The sequence below is a fragment of the Centroberyx gerrardi genome, chromosome 2, assembly GCF_048128805.1.
Source record: "Centroberyx gerrardi isolate f3 chromosome 2, fCenGer3.hap1.cur.20231027, whole genome shotgun sequence".
NCBI classification, from domain to species: domain Eukaryota; kingdom Metazoa; phylum Chordata; class Actinopteri; order Beryciformes; family Berycidae; genus Centroberyx; species Centroberyx gerrardi.
In genome coordinates this window covers 13,208,651-13,233,286 of record NC_135998.1, presented here as the reverse complement: position 1 = coordinate 13,233,286, position 24,636 = coordinate 13,208,651, and the positions used below count along the sequence as shown (strand labels likewise).

At 41.7% G+C, this 24,636-nt stretch overlaps 2 protein-coding genes across 2 annotated transcripts; one reads left to right on the top strand and one right to left on the bottom strand.

Annotated features, from left to right (window-relative positions):
- Nucleotides 1-356: 356 nt before the first annotated feature.
- Nucleotides 357-10,511, bottom strand: ak3 (adenylate kinase 3). Its single transcript, XM_071904294.2, has 5 exons — nt 10,186-10,511; nt 7,915-8,034; nt 7,059-7,231; nt 3,195-3,313; nt 357-1,981 (listed from the first exon to the last, which is right to left on the bottom strand). The coding sequence occupies exons 1-5, from the start codon at nt 10,331-10,333 to the stop codon at nt 1,867-1,869; spliced, it is 675 nt and encodes a 224-aa protein (XP_071760395.1). The 5' UTR covers nt 10,334-10,511; the 3' UTR covers nt 357-1,866.
- A 1,404-nt stretch (nt 10,512-11,915) lies between these two features.
- Nucleotides 11,916-24,609, top strand: rcl1 (RNA terminal phosphate cyclase-like 1). The gene is made up of 9 exons (XM_071904271.2): nt 11,916-12,101; nt 12,767-12,838; nt 13,816-13,991; nt 14,441-14,515; nt 15,063-15,187; nt 15,827-15,952; nt 16,478-16,634; nt 22,967-23,070; nt 24,430-24,609. Exons 1-9 carry the CDS (start codon nt 11,972-11,974, stop codon nt 24,581-24,583), a joined length of 1,119 nt encoding a protein of 372 aa, XP_071760372.1. The 5' UTR covers nt 11,916-11,971; the 3' UTR covers nt 24,584-24,609.
- The last annotated feature ends 27 nt before the right edge of the window (nt 24,610-24,636 follow it).

Here is a 24,636-nt window from a genome sequence, read left to right as displayed (position 1 = left end):
CTGCACAATACTTTGTAGACATACAGTAATTATATGATGGACCCCTCTGATATTTGAGTTTGGGCAGCCTGCAACAACTATGTGCTGAGAAATGGCTTTAATCAGTAAATCCTCATTTGTCTGTTTTAGGGACAGGTATGTTACTGATGAGATCAGTGAAATAAAAAAATAAATACAAATGAATGGAAAACTATCCAGTTGTGTCTGTTTTATAATAAATGCCGTCAGCGACCCTCTAAAATTGCAGTTTCAGAGAAGTTTATTTCAATTCATGTATACACATAATATCCATTAACAGCTGTGACTTGTGTCTGTGAAGAGGAGATAATGTGCTATAAAATACTGTATTCAAGTCATTACAAATGCACAGTACAATTTATTTAAAGAAACATTCAATGCATAAATCTATATAGCAAGGCAAGTTAACGTGTCAATGGCTCTGAACAAGGCGCCTCTCTGTTAGAGACGCCTCAGACCTAAATAGGGGGATAATGATCAATTCCATGAGGTCTGTAGTGTGATAATCACTTCATCAGTTATACAACATTATGTTAGCTCTGTACAAACTGTGTTAAATTCCCTATTCAATGAGATTTTCTGTTGTATAATCACATTAAATGGAAAACATCAATATATGTTTATAGATTTGCGGAACAGGGAACACCCTGTCAAAATAAAAAAAGCATGAGGAGTGTCTGACATGGCTCATTTTGGAGGAAACATTCTTAAGACTTGAGGCGGTTGAAGTGTTCAAATAGTTGTGACAGGAAACTGTTACGAATGACTTGTTTCTTGTGATAGAGTTACAATTTTTGAAAAAGCATTTACTACAATCAGTGTGGTCAATTTATACATCATTTAATCAGTTACAATTCATTTCATTAATAGCTTGGTGATTCATATTCATCATGAAAAGTATCTACAAACCGCATTCACCGAACTACCTGATAAATCTCCAAAAGCAGCAAAAGGCACTTGAGTGCAAAAGAGCGGATTGACAATAATACATTTGTAGAACAACATGGCACATTTCCCTTTAGGACAAATGCACAGAATGTTTACCAAATTCAGCCCCAGTAAGGCTGTTATGCACATTTTTTATACTCGGGTATAACATTTTGGAGTACACTCCGAAATTGTGAAATTGTGGACAGAAACTGCAATGTTTAATTAGCTAAGGAAAGAGTGTGCCCATCCTTGCCCAGGTGTGTTTCAGCCAATGAAAGAGAGGAAAGTGAGGAAAACTCTAAACTTCTAGGGGTTTTAATTACAAAACTGACTGAAAAAGGTTGACTCAGGAAAGTGATGTATAACTCCACTCCTGAAAGTTAGGGTTACATTCACCACAGATATTACAACAAAAAGGAAAACTTATGGTCCACTTGGAATATCACGCCTGGCTGCATATGCCCAATCAGTAGCTGCTATTGTTCTTGTCCTCCTAGTTTTGTAACATCTCCGGTGAAATTTACCATGAATTTCTACTGTGTGAGATCTGGCTTTGAGATCTGATTTTCAGTGGCATCGCCTGGCTTTAGAAAGGCACGTTATGGAATGAAGACACACTGTGGGTGCAAAAGCATCCCAACAATTCATATTTTGACTTCAACAAGTTCTTGCACACGTCCTGAGAATCTTCCAAATATCTTCAGCAACAGTACAACAACAGTGAAGCAGCATCTAGTCTTACTATAGCTTCCTGATAAATATCCTTGATCCTCATTTTGAAACTTGCGGCCTGTTCAGGCTAGATTAAGTGGCACCAGGTTGAAAGGCAGCGAGATATTCTTTGTTCCCGTAGGTTGGACCGTGCATGCGGAGTGGTTCCCGGTGGTAAACGTTAAAGCCGTCTGCTGCCTCGGCTTCTTATGCAACGACATTCTGATTGACGGAGGAAAGTTTTTTGTGGAGGAAAGCCTGGACGTGAGGCCAGATCTTGTTGGTTTCTGTCCCAGAAAAGGTCTCTAGCACCCCTTTGCTCCTGTAAGGGCAAAGGAATACCAGGAAGTAAGTTTTATGGTCAGTCGCCATGGGAACTGTTATTCCATGGACACAACACACAAATCAGAAATATCTGTTCATCATATATTCATCAGTTATTAATGCACATAAGATCTAATATGTATATTAAATACCATAACAGCAGATAATATATAGTACAGAAAACATTAAATAAATGTTGACACAGGAACCAAAGTCAAATCATTTTTCATATTTGAAGATGAACTATTCTCTATTGTATTCTATTCTATTCCAGTTCAGACAGTTGACTGTAAAAGGCTTTATTTTCCTTTATCTCCTCGCTGTCCTGTTCCCTTTGGTGATGAACAGCCTCTCAAAAGCTGTGTTAAAAATAAGTGGGGTGCTAGGTATGTATGTACATCCCTGTGGTTCTAGAGAACACTGAGTAATGTTTTGCTACCTAATTAGTCCAGAAATAGAAATTTTGATGCATATCCATTCATTCTGGGTCCACAGGCTAGCAATTCTAGCTTATTCTGGGATTTAATTTGGCAAACCTAAAAAGATACAAGCACACATTTTCTGGGTTTGTGTATGACAAGTGCATATTCATGTAACTCCTGTAATGATGAGAAAACCCTGCAGCCCTTTGCTCCTACTAGCTTGTCTTCTCGGAATGTGTTTCTTAAGTTATTTTTCAGTCATCCGACCCTGAGGAATGTGCAGAAAGAACCAGGCCCAAGGTCAAAGTTCAGTAAGATACGCTCACAACGGCCTTTCACCCAGATTGTAGCATTTATGTGGAAAGACAGGTACCCAAAGGAAGGAAGAGTTCACTTCAGTGAGATATGCAAGTCAAACATCTCTGACTTAACTTCACAGGTTTCTTTCATGTGCACCATTTTGCCTCTCTAATTTAACCAAATTGTGTTCTCACAAGGACTGATGGAAAAATAACTGCCACAATATGGCTGTAAATTTTCTGACTTAAAGTGAATACAGAGGACACTGCAATGAGCTGAAGAAGTCCTACATCACACTTAACTACATTAAAAGTGTTAAACTGTAGTACAAATTTACCTGTAATACTCTAGTACTAGGAGAGACTCTAACTTTTTTGTTTTGTAAGCCTTTACTATATAGTTTCTCTGTGTGATGTAATCATGTGCTAGAGAGACAGGTGGGTGTAGGGGGGTAACGAGGTGGGTGGGCACATTTTAATTTATACCTACCTGTAGTACTCTAAGACCGGCTCTGTCTGGGTCTCGTAGGCCTTCAGTCTCCGTGTGACGGTGTCCGGTGTGTCGTCGTCCCTCTGGGCCAGAGGCTCCCCCGTCACGTCATCTAAACCCTGGAGAGTACACAAAAACAAGTGTTGACGACAAGGAAAGAAATAAAAACTTAAAGTAATCACTAAGCCTGTACAATATGCCACAATATGGGATATTTGAACAAACACTGCTTTATATCCCTCATTTATAGGGAAGCAGTGTATGCATTCACTGTGTTTTAATAAGCATTGCATTCACTGACATATAATATTATGTGTGTGTGTGTGTGTGTGTGTGTGTGTGTGTGTGTGTTGAGGCGGGTAGAAACCCAGACACAGCTCAGAGACCTAAAGGAATGTAAACACTGTTACAGGAGCGCAAAGCAGAGCGTTTTATTTTGAAACCTGCTAACCAAGAGGAGTGACAAGGCTGACAAATAGGAGGATGAATAAAGTTAAAGACAGTTTAGTGGGTTGACAAAACAATAGCAGAATGTCTTGAATGAAGACGTCATGTTTTCTTTCCATTTTACAGCTTTAAGGCTCAAACATAAGTGAGCAGAGCAGATATTTCCCACAAGTAGGATTATTGTCCCTGTGATGATCCCATACTTTCCATGGATCTAGCCTTCACAGGAGGTTTGATTTGACTATGTAATGATATATTTTACCCTCTTCTTCCCAAAAGCATTGTTCAGCTCAATGAAAAACCTAATTTCCCAGACTCCCATATCATCTGTGATTCCCAGTGGCACCACTGAGGTGTGGTGGTGCAGGGGGAGGGTGAGTCTTAAAGTCACAGTGAAATGAAAAATGACTATGATATAAGTATCATACCCTATACACCTATTTGACAATTTATGCCAAAAAAAAAGACAAAAAAAATATTTTATTGTATTTTTGTATCAAAATCTCATTACTCCTGGTACTCCTGGTACTGTACCAGGAGTCGTATATAAGAATCCCAACCAATAAAGCCAATCCGCCTTTCTGCCCTTCCCATCAAATAAAACTGCTTTCTCTCCCTAACTGATATGTGGAACACCTGGTTCCACATTGTATGGCATTGTAGTTCTTTACACTTTTGCATGATCCCTGTTGTGCCCCAATATCTCATCAAAACAGAAAATTCATCACATTAAGGACGCAAGATGCTCTCAAAACGTGGTTTCATTGTGACTTTACATAAATCCTACACAGGGCGCATTATGTTGAGTTTTGTTGTGGTTCCTGGGAAAACCTACAGTGCCTACATGTCTCCTGCTCTGAGAACACTGAGGGAAAAGTGACAGCAGTGAAAGTAAACTCTATAAAGTGAAATGAAGGAGCAGCAGGTGCATCGGCCTGACTTGACTCTAGAGGGTCAAGGGTACAGGTACTTGGCTGCCAGGACACAAAGACATACACACACACACACACACACACACACACATACAGAGTAGGGTTTCCTCTATTATCTTTGTGGTTGTGGTGTTTGGTTTTGACTCTATATCTGTCCCTGCTTTTGTTCCAGATTTGTTTCTAGAGCATGTTGCTGTTCTGTCTCTGCCACTTTATTAGGTACACCTCTCCATTTACGCACACAGCTCACTCTTCCAGACAGTGAGTCACAGAAATAAAGTGTAAGTATAAAGGATGCAGACAGGATCGGGAGGTTCAGTTACTGTTCAGTGAAACATTAGAATGGGCAAGATGTGATCACTTTGTTGAATCCAGGTGTTGATGAATTCAGGCTGTTCTGAAGGGAAAAAGGTCAAACCCAGTACTAGCTAGGTGTGCCTAATAAAGTGGGTAATAATATTATTAATAAAGTGTATGTAATAATATTCTTTGTGCGGTGGGCCACCACTGCTGAACAAACAGGAGAAATATTGGCTTGCACACACACACAAGCCATAAACCCTTGCTCAGATTGGATTCCTGTTTGTGCCTCTGTTTCTTACATTGTCCCCTCTCCATCAGGACTGTAAAGAATAAACTCAAGTCAATGATTAACCATAAATGTGTTACTCCTTCAGACTGTACAGGACGCCCAGCAGTGACGTGGAAAGCCTGCACACATGACCACAGACACAACAGCTAAGCCTCATCCACTGGTCAGACAGAAACAGGCACTTAAAGTTGTGTGGAAGGCCAACATCTGCACTATAATATCTCATAATGTCTGGAGCCATGATAATTTGATGGTGAAATCACTACTGAATATCCTTGGTCCTTGTATAATTACTGCCGATGGAGGGAAATCTTGCACAATCTCCTGAAATAAGTCAACTATCCTGTAATTAAATAATAAAAACAAAATGTATATTGAAAACCATCCAATTTTCAAAAATATACTACGGGCTTTGAATAGGATTCATTGGCCCTGAAGTAATTAAATGAGCTCAGCACATACAGTAAATGACCTTGTACACACACATTCAAGTCAAGTAAAATAATATTGGAGTTATGTTTTCAGTCGTGTTTTCATGCTACAGCAGCAAAATAAAAAAACATATTCTGTAAAAAGGCAAGAAAAAGTCTGCAGAGGATAAACTGACCCTGAGAGCTCTGCGTGTAGAGTGTGATCACGACACAAACAGGTCCAAATGCTGCAACAGATCACATGCACCAGGATGTGTTTCTGACTATAAGCTACAATAAAATGATCCATCTAACACATAATGAAAAATGTTCTGTGATTTTAGGGAAGGACTTAGGAACCTTAATCCACGGATGGGCAACCATGTGCCACGGAGGGCCGAGAGTCTGCAGGTTTTCATTCCAGCAGGTGATTTCACTGATAAACGCACCTTCAACCAGAGAGGAAGAACCAATCAGTGAAATCTCCTGCTGTAGTGTTTGGTTGGAATGAAAACCTGCAGACTCTCTGCGCTCCACGGCACACAGTTGCTTCCCCCCTTGCCTTAATCCCTTCTGTGTGAAGAGTGAAACTGTAATGACAATCTGAAAAGTCCCACAGTGTCCACCAGGCGAAAAGGAAAGTGAATGAAAGTGATTTTCTCAGCCAGCGTTCTTTTCATGTTCTAGTAGTATAGTAGTATTTATGTAAAATGAACCTGACTAGTATTCTCACTGCCTATAAGTCTAGAAGTGGTGGAAACACACATGATCCCTGCCCTCTCTCCTCTGTCTCCCCCTACGTTGTAATCCTCCATCCTTCCCATGTCTAAATAAAGGAATATATAAATGAGTTTGAGAGATTGTTCACTATTGTTTTAAAAAAAAATTCGAACTGCCAATGTTTACTCTACTAACAATACACTAGTATACTGCCAGCAGCTCTGTATACTGGTGTGTAATTGCAGTGGATGGGAGCAAAGGTCCCCACTTGGATTTTACACAGCAAACAAATGGCCTTCTGTTTTATCCTCTCTCCTCTTCCCCCTGTTCTCAGTCTGTCACTGTTCGCATCTCATTTTCATTCAGTCTCTCCTCTCTTTTTCGCTGTTTCTCTGTCTCTTGTTGTTTCTATCTCTCCCTTTCATGTCTCTCAATCTGTCTTTCGCTGATCCCCCATCATCATCATCATCATTTTGTCTCTCTTCCTTAACTCTTCCACTCAAACCCAGAGTAAAATATTTGGCCTACTTAAAGGTCAAGAACATTTGTGTTTCTAGAGACCTTTCCAGTGCAACTTCTGCACTCTCCCAGATGGTCTCATGGAAATTTATAGATGGGTTTGAGCACAGTATGAAACAACTGGAAAACCAGAAATCAAAACAAGGAGCTGAATAGTAACAAGTAAGAGAGAAATCAGTGGCATTAACAACATTTCTACGTAGAATTCTGTTTCTCCAATGATTATGACCAAAAATATATTTACAGCGACTTTAGGCGGGTTGAAATCGATGTTGTAGACCCTGCCACTGGGAAGGTGGGTCCAGCGAGAGGTCAGCCTCTGCTTGATGGTCTGGAAAGGTACGGCCAGGTTGATTACTGTATCCACAGTGTAGACTTCATCCAGACTCTCCGCCTGGGAGACCGTACGAGGGAAACCTGGTGGGAGAGACAGAGAGACAGAAAGGTGGGTGAGGTCGGTGAGGTGCATTTTAAGAAGGATGTGATGAATAGTGTTGCCAGGACTTGGATCGAATGGCGCCAGAGAATGTTTCTCAGGGGTTTGAGGGGGTTGAAGTGTGAGAAAGCCCCAGATTCACCAGCTTCCCCTGGGAGCAGGCAACTAAAAACAGCCCAACACAGAGAACAAGCACCCGCTCTCTGGAGGACTGAAGGAGGCCTCTAGAGACTGGTGTCTAGTGCTGATTATGCACCTGCCTGTTGTCTCCTTTAAGTTTAGATTACTGTAAGAGACATACACCAGTGTAAGACATTCATGCATAACTGAAGGGTGTCCTTCCAAACCATTTTATGGTATATCTGTTTTAGCAAAAGAAATTGGCAGTTGACTCAATATTTTGATTTTGATTTAAATAATTAAATGCTCAAAGTTAGAATGTTAGTATTTTTCAGTAAATGTCCTAAGACCACTTCTAAAAAATGCTGAAAAGAGAGTTTCTGAAGAACATTTTTCAATTTGAGAGGATATCTGAGTGTGGTTTCATAAAGTACTTTGCTAAACAGGCACGTGTGTGTGTGTGTGTGTGTGTGTGTGTGTGTGTGTGTGTGTGTGTGTGTGTGTGTGTGTGTGTGTGTGTGTTTGTGTGTGTCTGTGTTCTTACCATCAAGCAGCCAGCTGGTCTGGTGCATAGCTCTCAGGTCGCTCAGGATGAGACGAGACATGACATCATCAGGCACCAGTTGACCCTGGTCAATACAGGACTTCATCAGCAGACCGAGCTCTGACACAGAAAAATACACAAAGACAGAGAGAGAGGATGCCAATCATACACATTTAAAAAAATAATCTGAAACAAGACACTTTAATCACATTATGGAGGAAAATGGGCTATAAAATTCCCAAATCTTCAGAAAAATATTAATCTTTTCTGTGTCCTATTTAAGGCGGGATAGATTTTCCCCACCGCTTCCACTTTAATTGGCCTGTTTCCAGTGGCAGAATGGAATTTCCTGACAAGCCTTGCAGGAATGACCTTACTGTGCTAATGTTGCTCTGATGTTTCTCAGCCTCCATGACACACAGCAGAGGCTAAAACTCTCTGCTGGTGGGCAGAATACGCAAAGGGTCGACAAACCGTGGGCTACATGTGGAAATACTGTAGTTATTATAAGTCTTATTCTATGTTGCTCTGTTTAACACATGTATTAAATATAAGAGTGTGCACCAATTTGCTCTGTGTCTACACTGAACCCAAAACAAGGTGTTTAGCAAACAGAAGCATTGCCTCATGGTTACCTGTCCACCATGGCAACCGTAGTTAAGGAAACAATTGAGGAGCAGTTGGCTAACGATGACTATATTAGACCATTTAAATTACATCTAGCAGAAAATATGTAAGGTGAGCACTTACAGTTCAACTGTTGATCTGTTGAACTGTTGATCAGTTAGATCTAGTTAGGCTCATTCTCCTTTAAGACAGGCATGCAGGCTATATGAATAAAAAAAAAACTTGAAACTTCTCTTCTTACAATTACATTTTTATTATTATCCTTGAAGCAACAGTCCACTGAAACACACGGACGCCCCATATTTACTGTCTGATAGTATCTTATTTGTGGCTGGTAGCACCCTTACAGATCTGAAGAGATCTAAACTAACTTCTCTCTGTCTTCTTACATCTAGCAAAAGCATTAATACCTGTGGGCAGGGGTCGCCTCAGGTTAGGGGAGCAGGCTTGGGACTGAAAGGTCACCGGTTCAGATCCAAGGACTGTCTAGGAAAATTTGAGGCGGGGAAAGTAAATAAGTAATGCTTTCCCCTCCTTCAACAACTTCCGCCAAGATGGCCTTGATCAAAGCACTTAAGTGCCAGCTGCTGCAGTGGAGCTGCTCAGTTTACAGCAACAGAAGGATGTGGTTATACTGAGCAACTCGGAAATGTGAATACTTGCAGCCTATGTACAGCAGGGCATGAGCATGTGTGCATAAATAACAGTTAAAACTAAGCTGTACAACAACAGTAGCCACTGTGGAACTCCCCAAACCCTTCACATCTATCCTGCATTAGTGCTGTGAGAGTTTCTGTGTGAGAGAACAATTCCTTCCCAGCAGTTCCTGTACAGTGCAGCTGTAAAAAGTGGGACGCCTTCATCTGCAGTTTCCTCCATCCTCTCACACAACAGAAGTGCACAGCTTTCCTTATCTTGAGATTTTTCTTTATCTTCAGCCAAGGTGATATTGTGGAGCAGTGGGCCTCCCTCAGTCAGGTGTTTACAGTATACACATTCTGCAACACGCGCTACAACCCTATCAACCATCCTGACTTTCGCTATAGAGAACGCAGATATCAGATCACTTGTTTGTTCAGTTAGATCTGTGCGAGAGGTGGGTATTTTCAGCTTCTATTCTACTCTATTCTGCTCTATTCTAGTTCTTGAAATCACTTTGTGCAGAAGCCTCTGCAGTGTGTCACTGCAACAAGATAAAGAAGTGAAACTGTTAACGGGGAGTGTTGCTCTTATCACATTATACCAGAAAACAAACCTTAGTGAGCGCTTTCATTTTTTCACAGTATTTAATTTCCTGTACTGGTTTATACAATTTTATAGTTTCCATATGTTTGGGACAAAATCACGAGTTTTGGAGATTTTTTTTTCTAACATTTGTGATTCAGTAGGCCTAGCCTATATATTTCTCTAGAGAACATAATTTATGTAGAGTAGCTACAATTTCTGATACCTATTTCTCTCTCTCTCCCACTCGCTCTCTCTTTCTCTCTCTCTCTGCTTAACAGGTGACACACAAATGAAATATTTCTTATGTTGTAGCCTCATGACTTTTAAAAACTCATAGGCTATCTTCCACCTATAGATTCCCGCTAGAACCATCTATTCGGGCTTATATGTTTAAGATGAAATCCCCCTCTGTCTTACCGGTTTTAGCGTTGATGTTGCCTCTCAGAAGATCCCCACTAGAAATGTGTTTCAGTCCGAAAGTTTTGGTTATGCGCGCAGACACCGTTCCTTTCCCCGATCCGGGGGGTCCCATAATGACAGCGCGGAATATCGTTTGAAGAACCATCTCTAGACGAATCTTGTTTATTTTTGAGCTTCTATAAACAAGATAGCCGTATCCTTCCCATGAAACTGCCGTCTGGATGCTCAGCCGAGAGATTTCTCACGCTCGTTCGGTGCAGGCACTTTGTATCCAAAGAAGTGCGCAACAGCCAAGAGTGGGCGCGTCTTTTGCAGCCACGCTAGACTCTCGCTGGACCTTGAGTTTTCTTCTTTTTTTTTCTTTACCCTCTAGAACCGGACGAGGAGGATGACGTTTGTAGGGAAAGCCGCGGCGAGTGCACAGCGGGGGCAAATGAGGATGCGTTCACCTGACGACGCACACTGAGCGCATGAGCTTGTTTCTCCAAACTAAATAATGGTATAGCCTAGTTTTAACGTTTTGATGTAGATGCTGCTCTATTTATTATATAACAGTGTTATGTAATTCGTCTAGAGTCTGAAAAGCTTGTTGGCAAGGTTGCGGTGATTAATCCCTTCCGAGCTTCCCTCCAGTGGAGAGACCTGGAGATTGGCAGGCTGAGCGCGCTAGCGTCTCGGCTCGGCTGACAGACCGGGGACGTAGGTTGCTCTATCATACTCACTTGATCCACAATATTTAAGTGAAGTCTAACAGTTTTAATCGCAATAAAGGGAATCATTGGATAGGCATATATTATGCAATGTCCCTTTTTCTACGATCAATATACATTTTAGTCATTTAGCTGACGTTCTTATCCAGTTATAGGGATGAGCCTGCAGGGCAGTGCAGGTTTTGAGTGGGATGTTTCTGGGACGCCAGAACTTGCTGTTGAGCCTTCTGGAGGAGCCGTGGGCTAAATTCAACTTCACATGTGATGGGAGGTTCCCACTTGATAGCCACGTTGAGAAAAACAGCCTAGACCAGCCAGGCTGGTTATGCTGGTGGCCAGTTTATGCTGGTTGTACTCTGACCATAAATGATGGCTTGACTGTCTTAGTAGGCCTGTATAAACATGTTTGGGCACTTGTGTGCTTGTTAAGGTGGTAAATCACCACCTTAGCCAGCATCTGCGCCCAGCTGAGATCAGCAGAGCATCAAAAATCAACTAAGACCATCAACCAGATATAGGCTGTGTTTTTTCCCCCATGCATACCTGTCCTGCACTCACACATTAGGTTAGGTAGCCTAGTTCGTGAACGGTGCTGCCTGTCTGATGGTCCTGTACATTTATGATGCTGTAGCCTTATCCTCTGGCCTGTCCTCTATAGTACAAATTTTGGATTAGTCCTTTTGACATCTGAATTGGGTTTCTATGTGGATGCTCACCCTGGTTAATGGCACAATAAGGACTGTTACATCTGATCCTGTGTATTGGTTAAGCGCAGAGTGCCTTACAATGAGTGAGCCTACACCTCAAAATGCATCACAAAAGGTTAATAAAGCAAAATGCTTATGCAGACGCGGTGTCTGGCCTTCACCACCCACTCCATCCAGACCAAAGCATTCAGCTGCCCAGCTTCAGTACACGGTAACCAGACGCCATCTAGAGACTGTCTGAGGCGATGCACCAGAATGACTCCAGCTTTGACCCTCACGCCGTGCCGTACCTTCGCCACCCACCCACTTTCCTCCCGGACAAACACACGTGGATCTCCACGGACTCCAGTCAGAAACAACAATAACATGGCAAGCCACGGACTCGCGTACGACGGCTGCAATTTCTTCAGGCAGCGGCTGGTGTTGTCTACACTGAGCGGCAAACGGGTGAAGATAAAAAACATACGGTCTAGAGATGACAACCCGGGGCTTCGCGGTGAGTAGCAGACCGTCACATGTGGCGTCGCAGTTTCCCAGCTGGTTAGCTTGTCGGCTAATGCTAGCTGTTACGCAGTTGGAGAGTGCATGTATTCACTGGGCTTCAGATGTGGGGAAATCATGGTACACTGTTTCAGAGTGAGCCAAAGTCACCGACTGTGGAAAAAATACATTGTGTTGATTTATTATTTGCTGTTCGTGAGCTTTGAACCTCTGTTTGGAGGGGTCAACCCAGTGGAATGGCTCACTTAGGGGTGTGTGTGTGTGTGTGTGTGTGTGTGTGTGTGTGTGTGTGTGTGTGTGTGTGTGTGTGTGTGTGTATGTGTGTGTGTATGTGTGTGTGTGTGTGTGTGTGTGTAGGTAGGGGTGTGTGTCTGTGTTTCACTCCCGAGTACAATGAGTTTCATTGGTTTCATCTTCCTCTCTGTTAACTCCCTACCTACATACAGTACAGCAAGTTATTAAATTATGCATAAAGTTTTATCTAACAGCGAAAATATGCTCAGATGGCTTTCCTTTGTAGAAATTAAAATCTGTTTGGGAGTACTTGACATGAAAAAGTTTATGTTTATGTTTGGGCATGACCTCAGCCTTGCATCCCACAGGTCCAGCTGTTACGACATGACTGGCATGACTTGCTAAATTTGTGTGTGTTTTCTCCAGATTTTGAGGCCAGCTTCATCAGGCTGCTGGACAAAGTGACCAACGGCACCAGAATAGAGATTAACCAAACAGGTGAGTTTTATAATGCAGTTTATCAATACAAATAAATATGTAATTTTGTGATAATGAGTATTGCTATTTGTTTTCAGTAATCTTACCATACAATAAGCAGATATGATGTTACCTACTTTAGTCATACTGTCCACTGACAGAATATAGCAGAGTGTAGGTTACAGCAAAGTCTAACAGAGGTTGGATTCTGCCCAAAGATTGTCACAATATTTTTGTTCCCCTTATTCTTGAATAACAGTTTTTTTTGTGTCGTTGCTTCCCTCTTCGCATGGTATTGATGTTTATACTAGTGTTATTGTATCAGAGAATATAACTGTAGTAGGGCAGCAACTAACGATTATTTTCTATCAATTAATTTTTCGATTAACTGGCTAATCATTTAGTATAAAATGTTACCAGAGCCCAAAGTGAGTCTTAATAGTTTTTGTTTTTTTTGGCTGCTGGTCAGTCTAAGTAAACAATTATAAGACTTAATTGTTTACTTAGACTGACCAGCAGCCAAAAAGACCCAAACTATTAATTTTATTATGATATAAACAGAAAAGTAAGCAAATCTTAGTATTTTTGAAGCTGTAACCAGCAAATGTTTTGGTATTTTTACTTGATAAATGACTTAAGCAATTAATCGATTATCATAATTGATTAATTTCCTGTTGATTGTCTAATTGATTAATGGACTAATTGTTTCAGCACTAAACTGTATCCTTCAGGTGCTAGTTAGCGGCCTCAGTTAACTTTGTTACCGTAGTTAACTAAGTGACTTATAGGAAGCTTAACTAAGCTCCAGATCATTTTGGCATGCTCTGGGTGTTTTGGAAAATTTTAATTGTTTCCTTGTCGGTACTTCCTTCCTACCAGGCAGGATTTCTGTACAGACGCTCCATTAGGACGTGACTGTAAACCTCAGCATTGTGTAGACAATATAAGTAGCTTCCTAACAGACTGGCTCACCGTCTTCATTCTTCTGTCCCCACCAGGTACTGTTTTATTCTACCAGCCCGGCCTGCTGTATGGAGGCTCCGTCGAACATGACTGCCACCCCCAGCGTTCGATCGGCTACTATCTGGAGGCCCTGCTCATGCTGGCTCCGTTCATGAAGACGTCTCTGAAGGCCACTCTGAAGGGGGTCACCAACGACCCGACCGATCCCTCGGTGAGGACACACACACGTTGCCTCAAACCGCGCAGACTCTGACCGCACCGCCCACTGGCTGTTACCTTTTGTTTCTTCATTTAATTTTCCTCTCCTTTTATGCATATTCTGAATTCATGTGTCGGAGGCGAAAAACTCAAGTTTTGTGTCAGTCAGCAGTAAGAAAACACATACACATGCAGCTTTATTGCAAGTTTGCTGTTAGCCAGACTAACCTAACATTTGTTTGATGCAGTTTGTGAAATTTACTTGTTAAGATGCATGATGTCTGTGTTTGTTTAATGTTTGTCTTCTGGGTTTGATTTTCCGACATAAAAGCACATGAACGCAACAATGTTTAGCAGCCGACTTGGAAGTCCCGGATGTCGGAGCTTCCCACAGCACATGAACGCACCGTTAGTTCTGACTCAGCCCAGAATCTCACCCTTTATATTCTTTGTCTCCTGCAGGTCGACCTGCTCAAGACTACGGCCATCCCTCTGATGAAGAAGTTTGGCATCGATGGAGAGGGCTTGGACCTCAAGGTGAGGATAGCACAGCGTTGAAAATCTGTGAAAGTTTGTGAATTTTTAAGAAAAATATAATGGGGCCTTACAAGTTTTTTGAAAAATTAATGGATGGCCTTTAAAGTACTTGATATTTAAAAATTAATATATAGCCATCCAAATTCATCAGTATGCCTCAGCTCTCTGAACCATCCTGAGGAAAATCCTGCGATGGATATTTGTGTTGATACAGCAGCAATGTTCAGTTTTAAGTTTGTCTTACCCCAAAACATGCCAATTTTGAGTCCTTGAATTTCACCAAACAAAACCTTGAAAGTAATTGAAAAGTCTTTAAATTTGATGTCCGAGTAAGTATGGGAACTCTGTGAGAAGCATGTTATGGTGTTACAAAATGGCAAGAGTTGGATTTTCAAAATTGTGTAGTAAATGTTTGTTTTGTTATGTATAAAACACATACTACACTATACTGCTGTTAACATCTAACCAAGTCTCTCTCTCTATCTCTCTCGCTCTCTCTCTCTCCCCCCCCCCCCCCCCCCCCCTCACTCTCTGCTGCTGCCCCCAGGTGGTGAAGAGGGGCGTGGCACCCGGAGGGGGAGGAGAGGTGGTCTTCACCTGCCCCGTCCGTAAGACCGTCAGACCGGTCCAGCTGACTGAGCCGGGGAAGATCAAGAGGATCAGAGGAGTAGCGTATCCTTCTCATGCTCGTCATCATCTATTCATCATCGCCGTCATCGTCTACTTCATTCTTAAAAAATGAATGTAATAGAATTTGTTATTTTAGGGACTTTTCACAATTCAGCCCTGTTATATCTTTGTCCTTGTATGGTCTCTCTCTCTCTCTCTTTCTCTCTCTCTCTCTCTCTCTCTCTCATATTACTGTCTTTCCTGCCCATCTCTACTACTCTAAACTGTCCAGTGTATCATAAATCCCAGAAATGTTGTCTGTCTGCCTATCCAATTGTGTATTGGGTTTTGTTAGCACACAATATTGTTGAATCAGCATAATGACTGAGCTGGGATGTTTACTTGTTTTGGGGTGAGTGTGAAGTGACATAGACGTTTCTTTTGTTTTTACTTTTAAACATCTTTATTTTATGTGCCAGTTGTCTCTCTAATCCAGCTTCCCAGCCCTTAGCTCAAGATGCAACTAATATTTTTCTTGTCAGACGATGGTGATCTGGTTGAACGCCTCACAGAATGAGACCGCAGCTACAACAAATGGATTTATTCCCACGCAGCTCTTGGTTTTAACCGGCACCTGTGTGTGTGTGTGTGTGTGTGTGTGTGTGTGTGACCCATCGACGCTCCTTGACCGTGCAAACCCAGATATTCGGTGCGAGTTTCCCCCCAGATGGCCAACCGGATCGTGGACTCGGCCCGGAGCGTCCTCAACAAGTTCATTCCAGACATCTACATCTACACCGACCACATGAAAGGGGCCAACTCTGGCAAGTGAGTACTTCAACAATAATGTATTATCAGGCTGTCGCATGTTTTTTTCAGTACAAAACAGTTCAGAAGTATTAGAATTTCCCAATTGTTCAAGTTTGATAAGAGATTTTCTATTATCAAACCTTTTTGTTTTTTCTGATTTAATTTACTTTGATATTTGGTCATTTCAAATGTAGCGTAGTGCAAGACACTCAAATGTCGGAGCACACACGGACAGAAATTATGCTCAGGTTGATTTAAAAATTTTGTCGCTGCATGTGCTTCCCCATTTTAATGTTACTGCTTCCTATTGGGAAATAGGAAGCAGTAACATTAAAATGGGGAAGCAGGAATGCACCTTGACCTGATATTTGTTTATCAGTTTTTTTTCTTGACTGTGAGGATTTTCACTAGAATTTAAAATGTAAAAATGTCCATCCCTTGCTCATTTAAAAGCTAAGTTTCAGTTCAATGTGTGTGTGTGTCTGTCTGTCTGCCCCCGCCCAATTTATTAAACACTAAATAATTCATGTCTCTTCACCCCAGGTCTCCAGGTTTTGGGCTGACCCTGGTGGCAGAGACTCTGACTGGTGGCTTCCTCAGCGCTGAGCTGTCGTCGACGCCGCAGGGGCAAGGAGACCCCGTGCTGCCAGAGGACCTGGGCAGGAACTGTGCCAAACTGCTTTTGGAGGAGATACACAGGGTGAGCACTGCAGAGACACACACATACATACATACATACACATTACCCACACACACACACTCATCAGTGATGTGGCCTTCGACCAAAATATTCATCGCAGTTGTCTTTGTCTGCCTTCTAATTTGTTTTGGTCTTGGACATGAATTTTGAATTTAAATGTAATCTGTTTCTCACCAGTGACCGACCTACAGGGTCAACTAGGCTGTTTTGAAATGGGCACACAGATTTTCCTCACTGGGAATAGGCACACCTACTATAGATTGGAAACTTTCCAAGGCACAAACCTGCTGTCAGCTTCAGAAGACCGGCCAACATTTTCAGCCTTTGCACAAATAGGGCTTGTGCCTGTTCAGTTCAAAGATCCATAACAGCGTTATAAACATAGTTTGCTATGTATTTCTAACACAAAGAATATCATTTTTCCAGTTTTTGATGGTTCATCTAATTTGTTCTGACTGCTTTAGTGCCTCTTTCTCTACGCTCAGCCTATTCTCATTAGGTTGAGGGGGCGTGGCCCTGCAGCATTCTTAGCACCGCTCAGTTTTTGTTGGCCATCATGTCTGTAGCACAAGCATCCGGTACAATTCATGGTACAATTGGTGCTACAGTAAAATTGTTTTTTGCAAGAAAATAAAGCCTACTGTGAAAATCATCAAATATTTTTATGCCACCTGCAGGGATAAAAGTCTCAGTATGACAGATTCCCATTGTTTGGATTTCAGAGATGCAGTAGACTAGATGAGATCAGTGTAGATTCGCCAAAAAAAATTTAAAAAATAATAGGCGAGTGAAGGCGCCTGCATTGTCTAACTGATCTACAAATCTCTTCCCATCCAAAATACTGTCTATCCCATTTATTTATAGAGGCAGGCGGAGTGCTTACGTAATAACAGCCTACAAAATATATTCCCAGATTAATTTTCTCTCAAATATTTAGTTTGGAACTATATTTTTTTGGAGGCTTTTGTGCAAGGTAATAGTTTTCATGATCAAGCCAACCTCCCACTGTGGGTATGGCAAAAAACTTCCATACAGACTCTGAGTTGAAATATGCTTGGATTTTCCACTGTGAATGATGGAGGCTCACTGGTATTGTGACAGTCTGCCAAAGAATCGGTTACTGGAAATCTGCTCGGTGGTGTGGTGGGGAGTTATTGTGCTAGAAAATCTCCCGTATTCTTGGAAGTCAATATCAGCAGGTGTTGCTTTGCACCGTAGCGGCCACGGAATGTGATTCTCTTCCTGGGATAGAAGAATTCAGAGGGAATCCCTAACACACACACACACACACACACACACACACACACACACACACACACACACACACACACAGTCAGGACACATAAACAACCACGCTCGATACCGTTGTTTACCCACATTCCCTGGTAATGAGCAACAACCCCAGTCTGGAATTCTATTGAGAGAAAACTGGCATTATCAAACAGGCTGTTTGATAATGCTGTCATGAAAGTAAGAGTTGGAAGAGTTGGACTTGGATAGCTTAATGTTTACCGTAGCATTATTTTAATAAACATTCCAGTGGCAGTTGTCTGAAGCTCACGTTCTCAGTTTCTTGTACTGTTAACAAATATGATTTTATGTATACAAAGATTACACAAGATTACCATAATGTTACATAAAATGCCCATTGCATCCATGTTTATTCAATAGATAGGACAGTGCTGAGAGAGAGGAATCGTTTCTTTTTTTAATATTTATTTATTTATTTATATATTTATTTATTTTGGAGAGCCCAGTATTGCTGACAGGCAAATAGCTCAGCCAGAGTATAAACTGATGAATCTGATGTAATATTTCATGTTCACAAGAATTGTAACAGCCTGAGTGAAGACCTATGAAGTGAATTTTAATTGCAACTTTACTAAATTTACTAAACTTTACTAACCCGGCAGCCCTTCACACATTCAATTTTGACTTTATCAAACATACCATGATGATGTCATCGTGGTTTATACTGCCACTGTGGTTGAGGGCTTTCTATCATTAGGCTCTGGGTGGATTTTTCCCTTTTTGTTCTCTCAAAAACTTTAATCCATATACCATATTGTATGTATTTTATGCCGTTGCATAATAGGTAATAATCCCAGTGTCTAGGACTTCACTTTAAAGTACGCAAGAGCTCTCTGAAGAGGTCAGATATCGGTGACTGCGCTTATCAGACTGATGTGTTTTATTTCTAGAAAACACCAGCGCTTATTGACAGGCAGATTAGATGATGTGCCAGCTGAATATTGTTTGTTCAGACGAGCTTGATGAATCATGGATTCTTGAGCGGTGATTTAGGGTTGAACTGCAGGCCGTGGAAAACAGCTAGGTCAGGTGTGAAGAAGCCACGCCATTGTGCTTGTGCAGTTTGTAAGTGTAATGTAATGATGATGAGGTGGTTTTCACTAAAGATATATAGAGACACGGATAAAGGAAAAAGAGCCCACTTCTTTAAAACATATGCAGTTAGATCCAGTGATTCTGTGACTGCAGTTTGCCACCGCATGGCTCTGCCTCTCAGCCTTCTCTCATACGAGCCATGTGAGTCCAGTTAGCAGGACGGGGTAGTGCTGATTAGCGCTGAAAGACGAATATTGTTGGATGTACCCTCTAAGTCCCGGCAGCAGGGTGGGGAGCTGACGTTTCTGCCTGGCAGCCACAGAGGGGTGGCGGATTCAGAAAATTCAGCCCTTCTCAACTTTTTGTTTTTAGTTTTTAAAATGCTAAAGCTGCTGGTAGAACAGGGAAATTCAGCAGCCAAATGTTTAACAGCGTTTGATGGCTGGCAGTAATATCCAACTGCAGCAGGGTGACTGCTGCCGCTGAGAGGGGCCACAGCAGGAGAGAGGAGACAAGATGACACCAGAGTGAGACGGACGCGTGACTCTCCTGCTGGGATTGTTAATGTTTGAAACTGTGCAAGGGAAAGACGGATTTGCATCTGAGGACATAGGCGCCCTGTATGTGTGTGCGTCTGTTTGTTTTCTGGTTAATCAGTACAGCCGACTTGTAGTCGTAGTAAACCAAAGTCACACGATGGACATTTTGTTTTTGGAAGCGGCATCAACAATGGACGGGGGCTGATGTAAGTGGTGTACTCGGCACTTTCCCTGATGTCGTTTACTTTAATATTCAAACTATATTGGTTATCACTGTTAAGACATAAGCTGGACTATAGGCATTAATTGCTATGCTGGTATAGCTGTGTTTATACTTGTCTTGGGAGTTAGAGAAAAACTGGCATGACATACTGTAGATGACGAAACCCTATCTTGTCATTGAACTTTTTCTCTCTTTACAATTTAGCCTAGTCTGATTTAGACTTGATTATATGCAGTTTGAGAGCTAAAACTTTGGGGGGGAAAGTAGAGAATAGTATTGGTTACACTGCTGGGTAAAACGTATCTATAGAGTTTCAGTGTTCGAGGCACTGGCTACAGTGAAAACATGATTGTTTGGCTAGGTTTGGAAGAACTAGATTTTTAATCTGTGTATGGATGTCGCTAATTAAGAATTTGTCCTCCAATCGGCGGCCCTCACCTCTCCTGTAGCGAGAGAAGTCTGGGATTAGACCAGAATCAGTCCTCAAGATAGCAACGCTTAATGTTTGTATCTCTCCCTGTCAAGCTGACAACTGAATAAGTCTTACCACAATTCTTGAATTATTGAAGTTGGCCTCCTCTCATTGGGGTTCTCCCATTAAAAATTGTTCTGTCTGTTGGTGTTATCTAATAGATTCTTTAGAATATAACAATTTTGACTCATCAGGAAAGGTCAAATATGTCTGTAGTTGCTTAGAAGTTAAACCTCCATTTTTCATTTTTTTGCTCTGTAGTATTGTGTAATTGTGTAACGGCAATGGATGTGGGCTCCTTGGGTTACTTGAGTGCTCAAGTGTGTCTGTAGCTAGAGAAACTTCTCTGTCCTTTGAGTTGACTGGTGGGGAGTAGGGAGGCGGGTGGGTGTTAACTTTGATATTAAGGATTTAAGGGACTTTTCCAGGAGGCCTCATGGCAGGTTGGTGGCTGCTGGCCTCCTCTAGGGACTTCCTAACTGTCTGAAACGTGCTCTCTGTAGGCAGGGCCTGAATTAGCTGAACATCAAACAGCCATAAGAACGGCTGTTGGTGCTCTAGGTTTCTTTTTCTGGCAGAAAAGCACCGACAGGACACTGGGAAGTGCTGAAATGAAGCTGTTTGGTGAGGTGAGGGGGAAAAAAAGATGCAGGGTTTGGTATCTATAACGATATCATTACTCGGCACTTTTGTGGCCACACAAGAAGGTAAGGAGCCCAGCTGCAGCACATTTTCAGTAGTCACCAGCATGTGCTCTCCATGCTCTGGGGAACTCAGAGGAAAGTCATTGACGCTCAGAAAAAGAAGGCTAGTAGACGTAAACCCCAATACTGTGAAGGTTTCTCATTGGCTAGTGTTTCCAATTTTAAATTCAGTGTCTTGTGTGGGCTTTGACTGGAGGCAAATTTAGGATGTTCTGTTTAGTCATGGCCTAGGAGTTGAACATTGGATATATGAAGAATTTAGTTGCGCATCCTGAAGATAGTGAGTATACACTAATAACTAAATATTTTGTAATGGTAAGTAATAACTAAAATGGACTTATTGTGTGGATTATTTGGTAAAACCTATATCAGAATAGGAAAAAGGCACGGTAGCTCTACTCATGTCCTGGCATGTTAAAATATTAAAATGGTCGAAATAAGTCGTCTTGTGATGGAGGTGTAATTTTTGCTTTTTTCTAACACGTTGAAGTCATAAAAAGTTATTTGTCATAAAAAAATTATTTGTTGGCATTTAGATGTATGATTTCACAGCTTATGCAGTTTATTTAACCTCCTCCAGTCAAAGAGGGAATGCAGTTAGGAGAATCCCTGCCTTGTCGACATGAGATGCCTCTCTGAAAACAATGTTGCCATGGTTTTGTTGATATGATTATGTAATTGAATCATATTCCTGCTGACCAGCTGTCACGATGGCATGCTACTGCTTGAAGGCCAGACGTTACATTGGCCACATGCATAACTTGATAAGAATGGATGCATAGTGCAAGAAATTGATCCCATGTAGTCTCAGTTAGGCTGTCCCACTTTTACACATCAAGTTAATATAGGACATCAAATGGGATGTTGCTATAAATCTTCAGACAGAATAATGGCTTGGACAGCAGTTTTGCAGCTTAATTAGTTTAAGAAACGCTGTAGGGTGCTTCCAAACTTGCATAGTCTTCTTCATACTGGGTGGGGCATGGGGCTACGCAGACAGTGCATAACTGTTGAGTAATCATGATGGCATGTGATTACTTAGAGAGATAGAGACTGGGCCCTCTGTCCTCCAAATATCTCAGATATGTGGTAAAAAAAGAAGGGAAGAGAGGCGAGAGGCTTGAAGGTCTGATGGGAGGCAGGGAAGCGTGGTGAGGGAGCAGCAGGAATGAAGAGGGAAGGAGGCAGCTGAGTAGAAAGGAAGGTAAGGTAGGGCAGGACCACAATTGATAAGAATAGAGAAATATTTTTAGGGAGATAAAACAACAAAAAATAATGGTTAGTGTTTGGAGTTTATTGAAAGCGCCATGGAGGTAAGAAAGAAGAAATGCCACAAGGGGACATGTCATGTACTCCAGACTGAGGCTTCAAATCTCGGCTCATACTGTTGTGTCGCATGTCTTTCTTGTCCTATTCCAGACTCCTCATTGTACGTGTCATAAAGAAAATGAATAAAAGCGTAACAATATACTTTGAGAAGGTGGACTGCCCTCTCAAATTTGGAAAAAGAAGGGAATAACATCTGCCTGTCAGACTAAAAAATGTCAAAAAGCTGTAATTCCCAAGTATGTTTTGTCTGATCAACCTGTAATTGGATTTGAAATTGGAATGAAAACGTTCTTCCAAAAGAGTTGGACTGGTAGCTTTGATGGCCTATATTGGAGTTTATTTTACATTGGTGTTTAGGGATAGGACCAACAATGATTCATTGGCTTTTTTTCCTGATAGGTCTCTACTTTACAACAGTAAAAGTATGTTTTAATTGGTTTGGGACCCAGGGTGAGACATGATTACCCAGGTTTGCTGTCCAGGGCTGAAACAGCCTGATAACCTCTGGCCTACAGTCCTCTCTTAGATTCCCACTCTGTTTTTCAAGTGTGTGTGTGTGTGGCTATCAGTGTTGTACCTGAGGCATCGATCTGCTCTCGCGAGGTGATCGAGTTCTTCGTAAAAATCTCTACCTCAGTGACGTATATTTTTTTTGCGTTGTTTTTGTTGCTGACACACATGGCGCCTCCTCCCCCTTCCCCGTTTCTCTGTTTCATTAGGGTGGCTGCGTTGATTCGTCCAATCAGAGCCTCGCATTGCTCTTCATGACCCTGGGCCAACAGGATGTGTCTAAGGTGCTGCTGGGACCGCTCTCGCCATATACGTAAGCAACTGCCATTCAATCACACACAGACACACAGACACACTCACATGGCTCTTAACTTACTATTCATAATAAGTTAAGGGACACACTCTCTTGTACGCACCAACGCAGAACCCCCAGCACCCTACATGTAGTTATTGTTCTACCAATCCTCTCTTGGCAAGGGACAATATTCCAAAGTTCTCTTTCCACTGTGGGGCAGGAAACGCCGGTCAAATAAACAACAGGGGTGAAAAACAAACCAGTCACCGATGTGTTATTTCTCATCAACCTTGGGTATCTGTTTTCCTACGAGACTTTGACATGCTGAGCTTGTATAGACATGCTGAGCTTGTATATATATGTGTGTGTGTGTGTGTTATCAATACAGACATCATTTTATCAGGTGGCTGCCTGGCTGTGAGTTTACGGAGTCACTGTCATTCTTCCTGCTTACAAAGGTGATCAGTGGAGAGACGCAGCAGTTGAAAGGATAAATAATTCAAAATATGTGATTTGAACAATGTGCAGTGACTATTTACAGTGTCAGCAATGCTTCAGCTATGAAACATGAATATGATAAAGGGTAAAAAAGACGATTTCAAACAACGGACTCATCGTTGTCATCATCATGAATGAGGAGTAGGTGATGAACGGACTATGAACTGTCCATTTTCAGTTATCATGGTACCGGTGCTGTGTCCCTCTCAAGTACAGTACTATGATAACTGAAGATTGGCAGTGCCATCACAATACACCCTTCCTCTCACTCGGCTACACCCGATGACACACTACGCAGTCTGTTACCCGATTGGTGTGTGTGCATTCATGGAGTTTATGTCAAGCTCTGTGGAAGACCTACGTGAAATTTAACTTCAGGTTAAATTACTGCATTTTTGCATTTACACTTGTCACACACTTATGTAAATTGTCTTTGGATCATATATTGGTTTTGTTGTCATCGTGGCTGTAAGGATTCATTATAGTGTGGATGAGAGGTTAGAGATGGCAGTTAAGAATGTGAACTGTAAATGCAGACAAGATCGATGACCTTTGACCTCAGTGCGACATCACTCAAGGTTGAAAGGGTGGAGTAGCAGTGACCCAGGACACTGTGCTCTGGGATCGCGCCTCCTAATGTATTATTTGGTTCATTATTATTATTATCAAAAATAATTCCAGATGCTTACTCATGGGTCCTGGACCCAGAATGATTTGCTCTGTCAGTTGGAACATGTTTTCTTACACAGATGGTTTGGGTGTAGTTCACTCCTTAAGGATTATATGACTAATACTACTTTGCTTCTCTGTAAAATCTGTCTATCCCTTTCTTCCTTCTTTCTCCCTCCTCTGCGCATTTCTCTCGCTTTGTCTCCCTAGGATCGAATTCCTCAGACACATTCGAGATTTCTTCCAGATCATGTTCAAGATCGAGACTCAGAAGGCTTCAGAAGAGGAGAGGAAAGGGGGAGACAAGGTCCTAATGACCTGTGTAGGAGTAGGTTACAGCAACATAAACAAAACCATCAAATAAAATGAGTATTTTTTTTATATCACTGACATGACATTGAGTCTTGTGTCTTATTG

Excerpts from the sequence above, each read along its gene's own strand:
- ak3 (XM_071904294.2), bottom strand. The coding sequence starts at position 10,333 with ATGGTTCTTCAAACGATATTCCGCGCTGTCATTATGGGACCCCCCGGA. Across the intron at positions 8,035-10,185 it reads CAACATCAACGCTAAAACCG|AGCTCGGTCTGCTGATGAAG; the intron begins GTAAGACAGAGG and ends TTTCTGTGTCAG. Across the intron at positions 7,232-7,914 it reads GACCAGCTGGCTGCTTGATG|GTTTCCCTCGTACGGTCTCC; the intron begins GTAAGAACACAG and ends CTCTCCCACCAG.
- rcl1 (XM_071904271.2), top strand. The coding sequence starts at position 11,972 with ATGGCAAGCCACGGACTCGCGTACGACGGCTGCAATTTCTTCAGGCAG. Across the intron at positions 14,516-15,062 it reads GAGAGGGCTTGGACCTCAAG|GTGGTGAAGAGGGGCGTGGC; the intron begins GTGAGGATAGCA and ends TGCTGCCCCCAG. Across the intron at positions 16,635-22,966 it reads TTTTGGAGGAGATACACAGG|GGTGGCTGCGTTGATTCGTC; the intron begins GTGAGCACTGCA and ends CTGTTTCATTAG.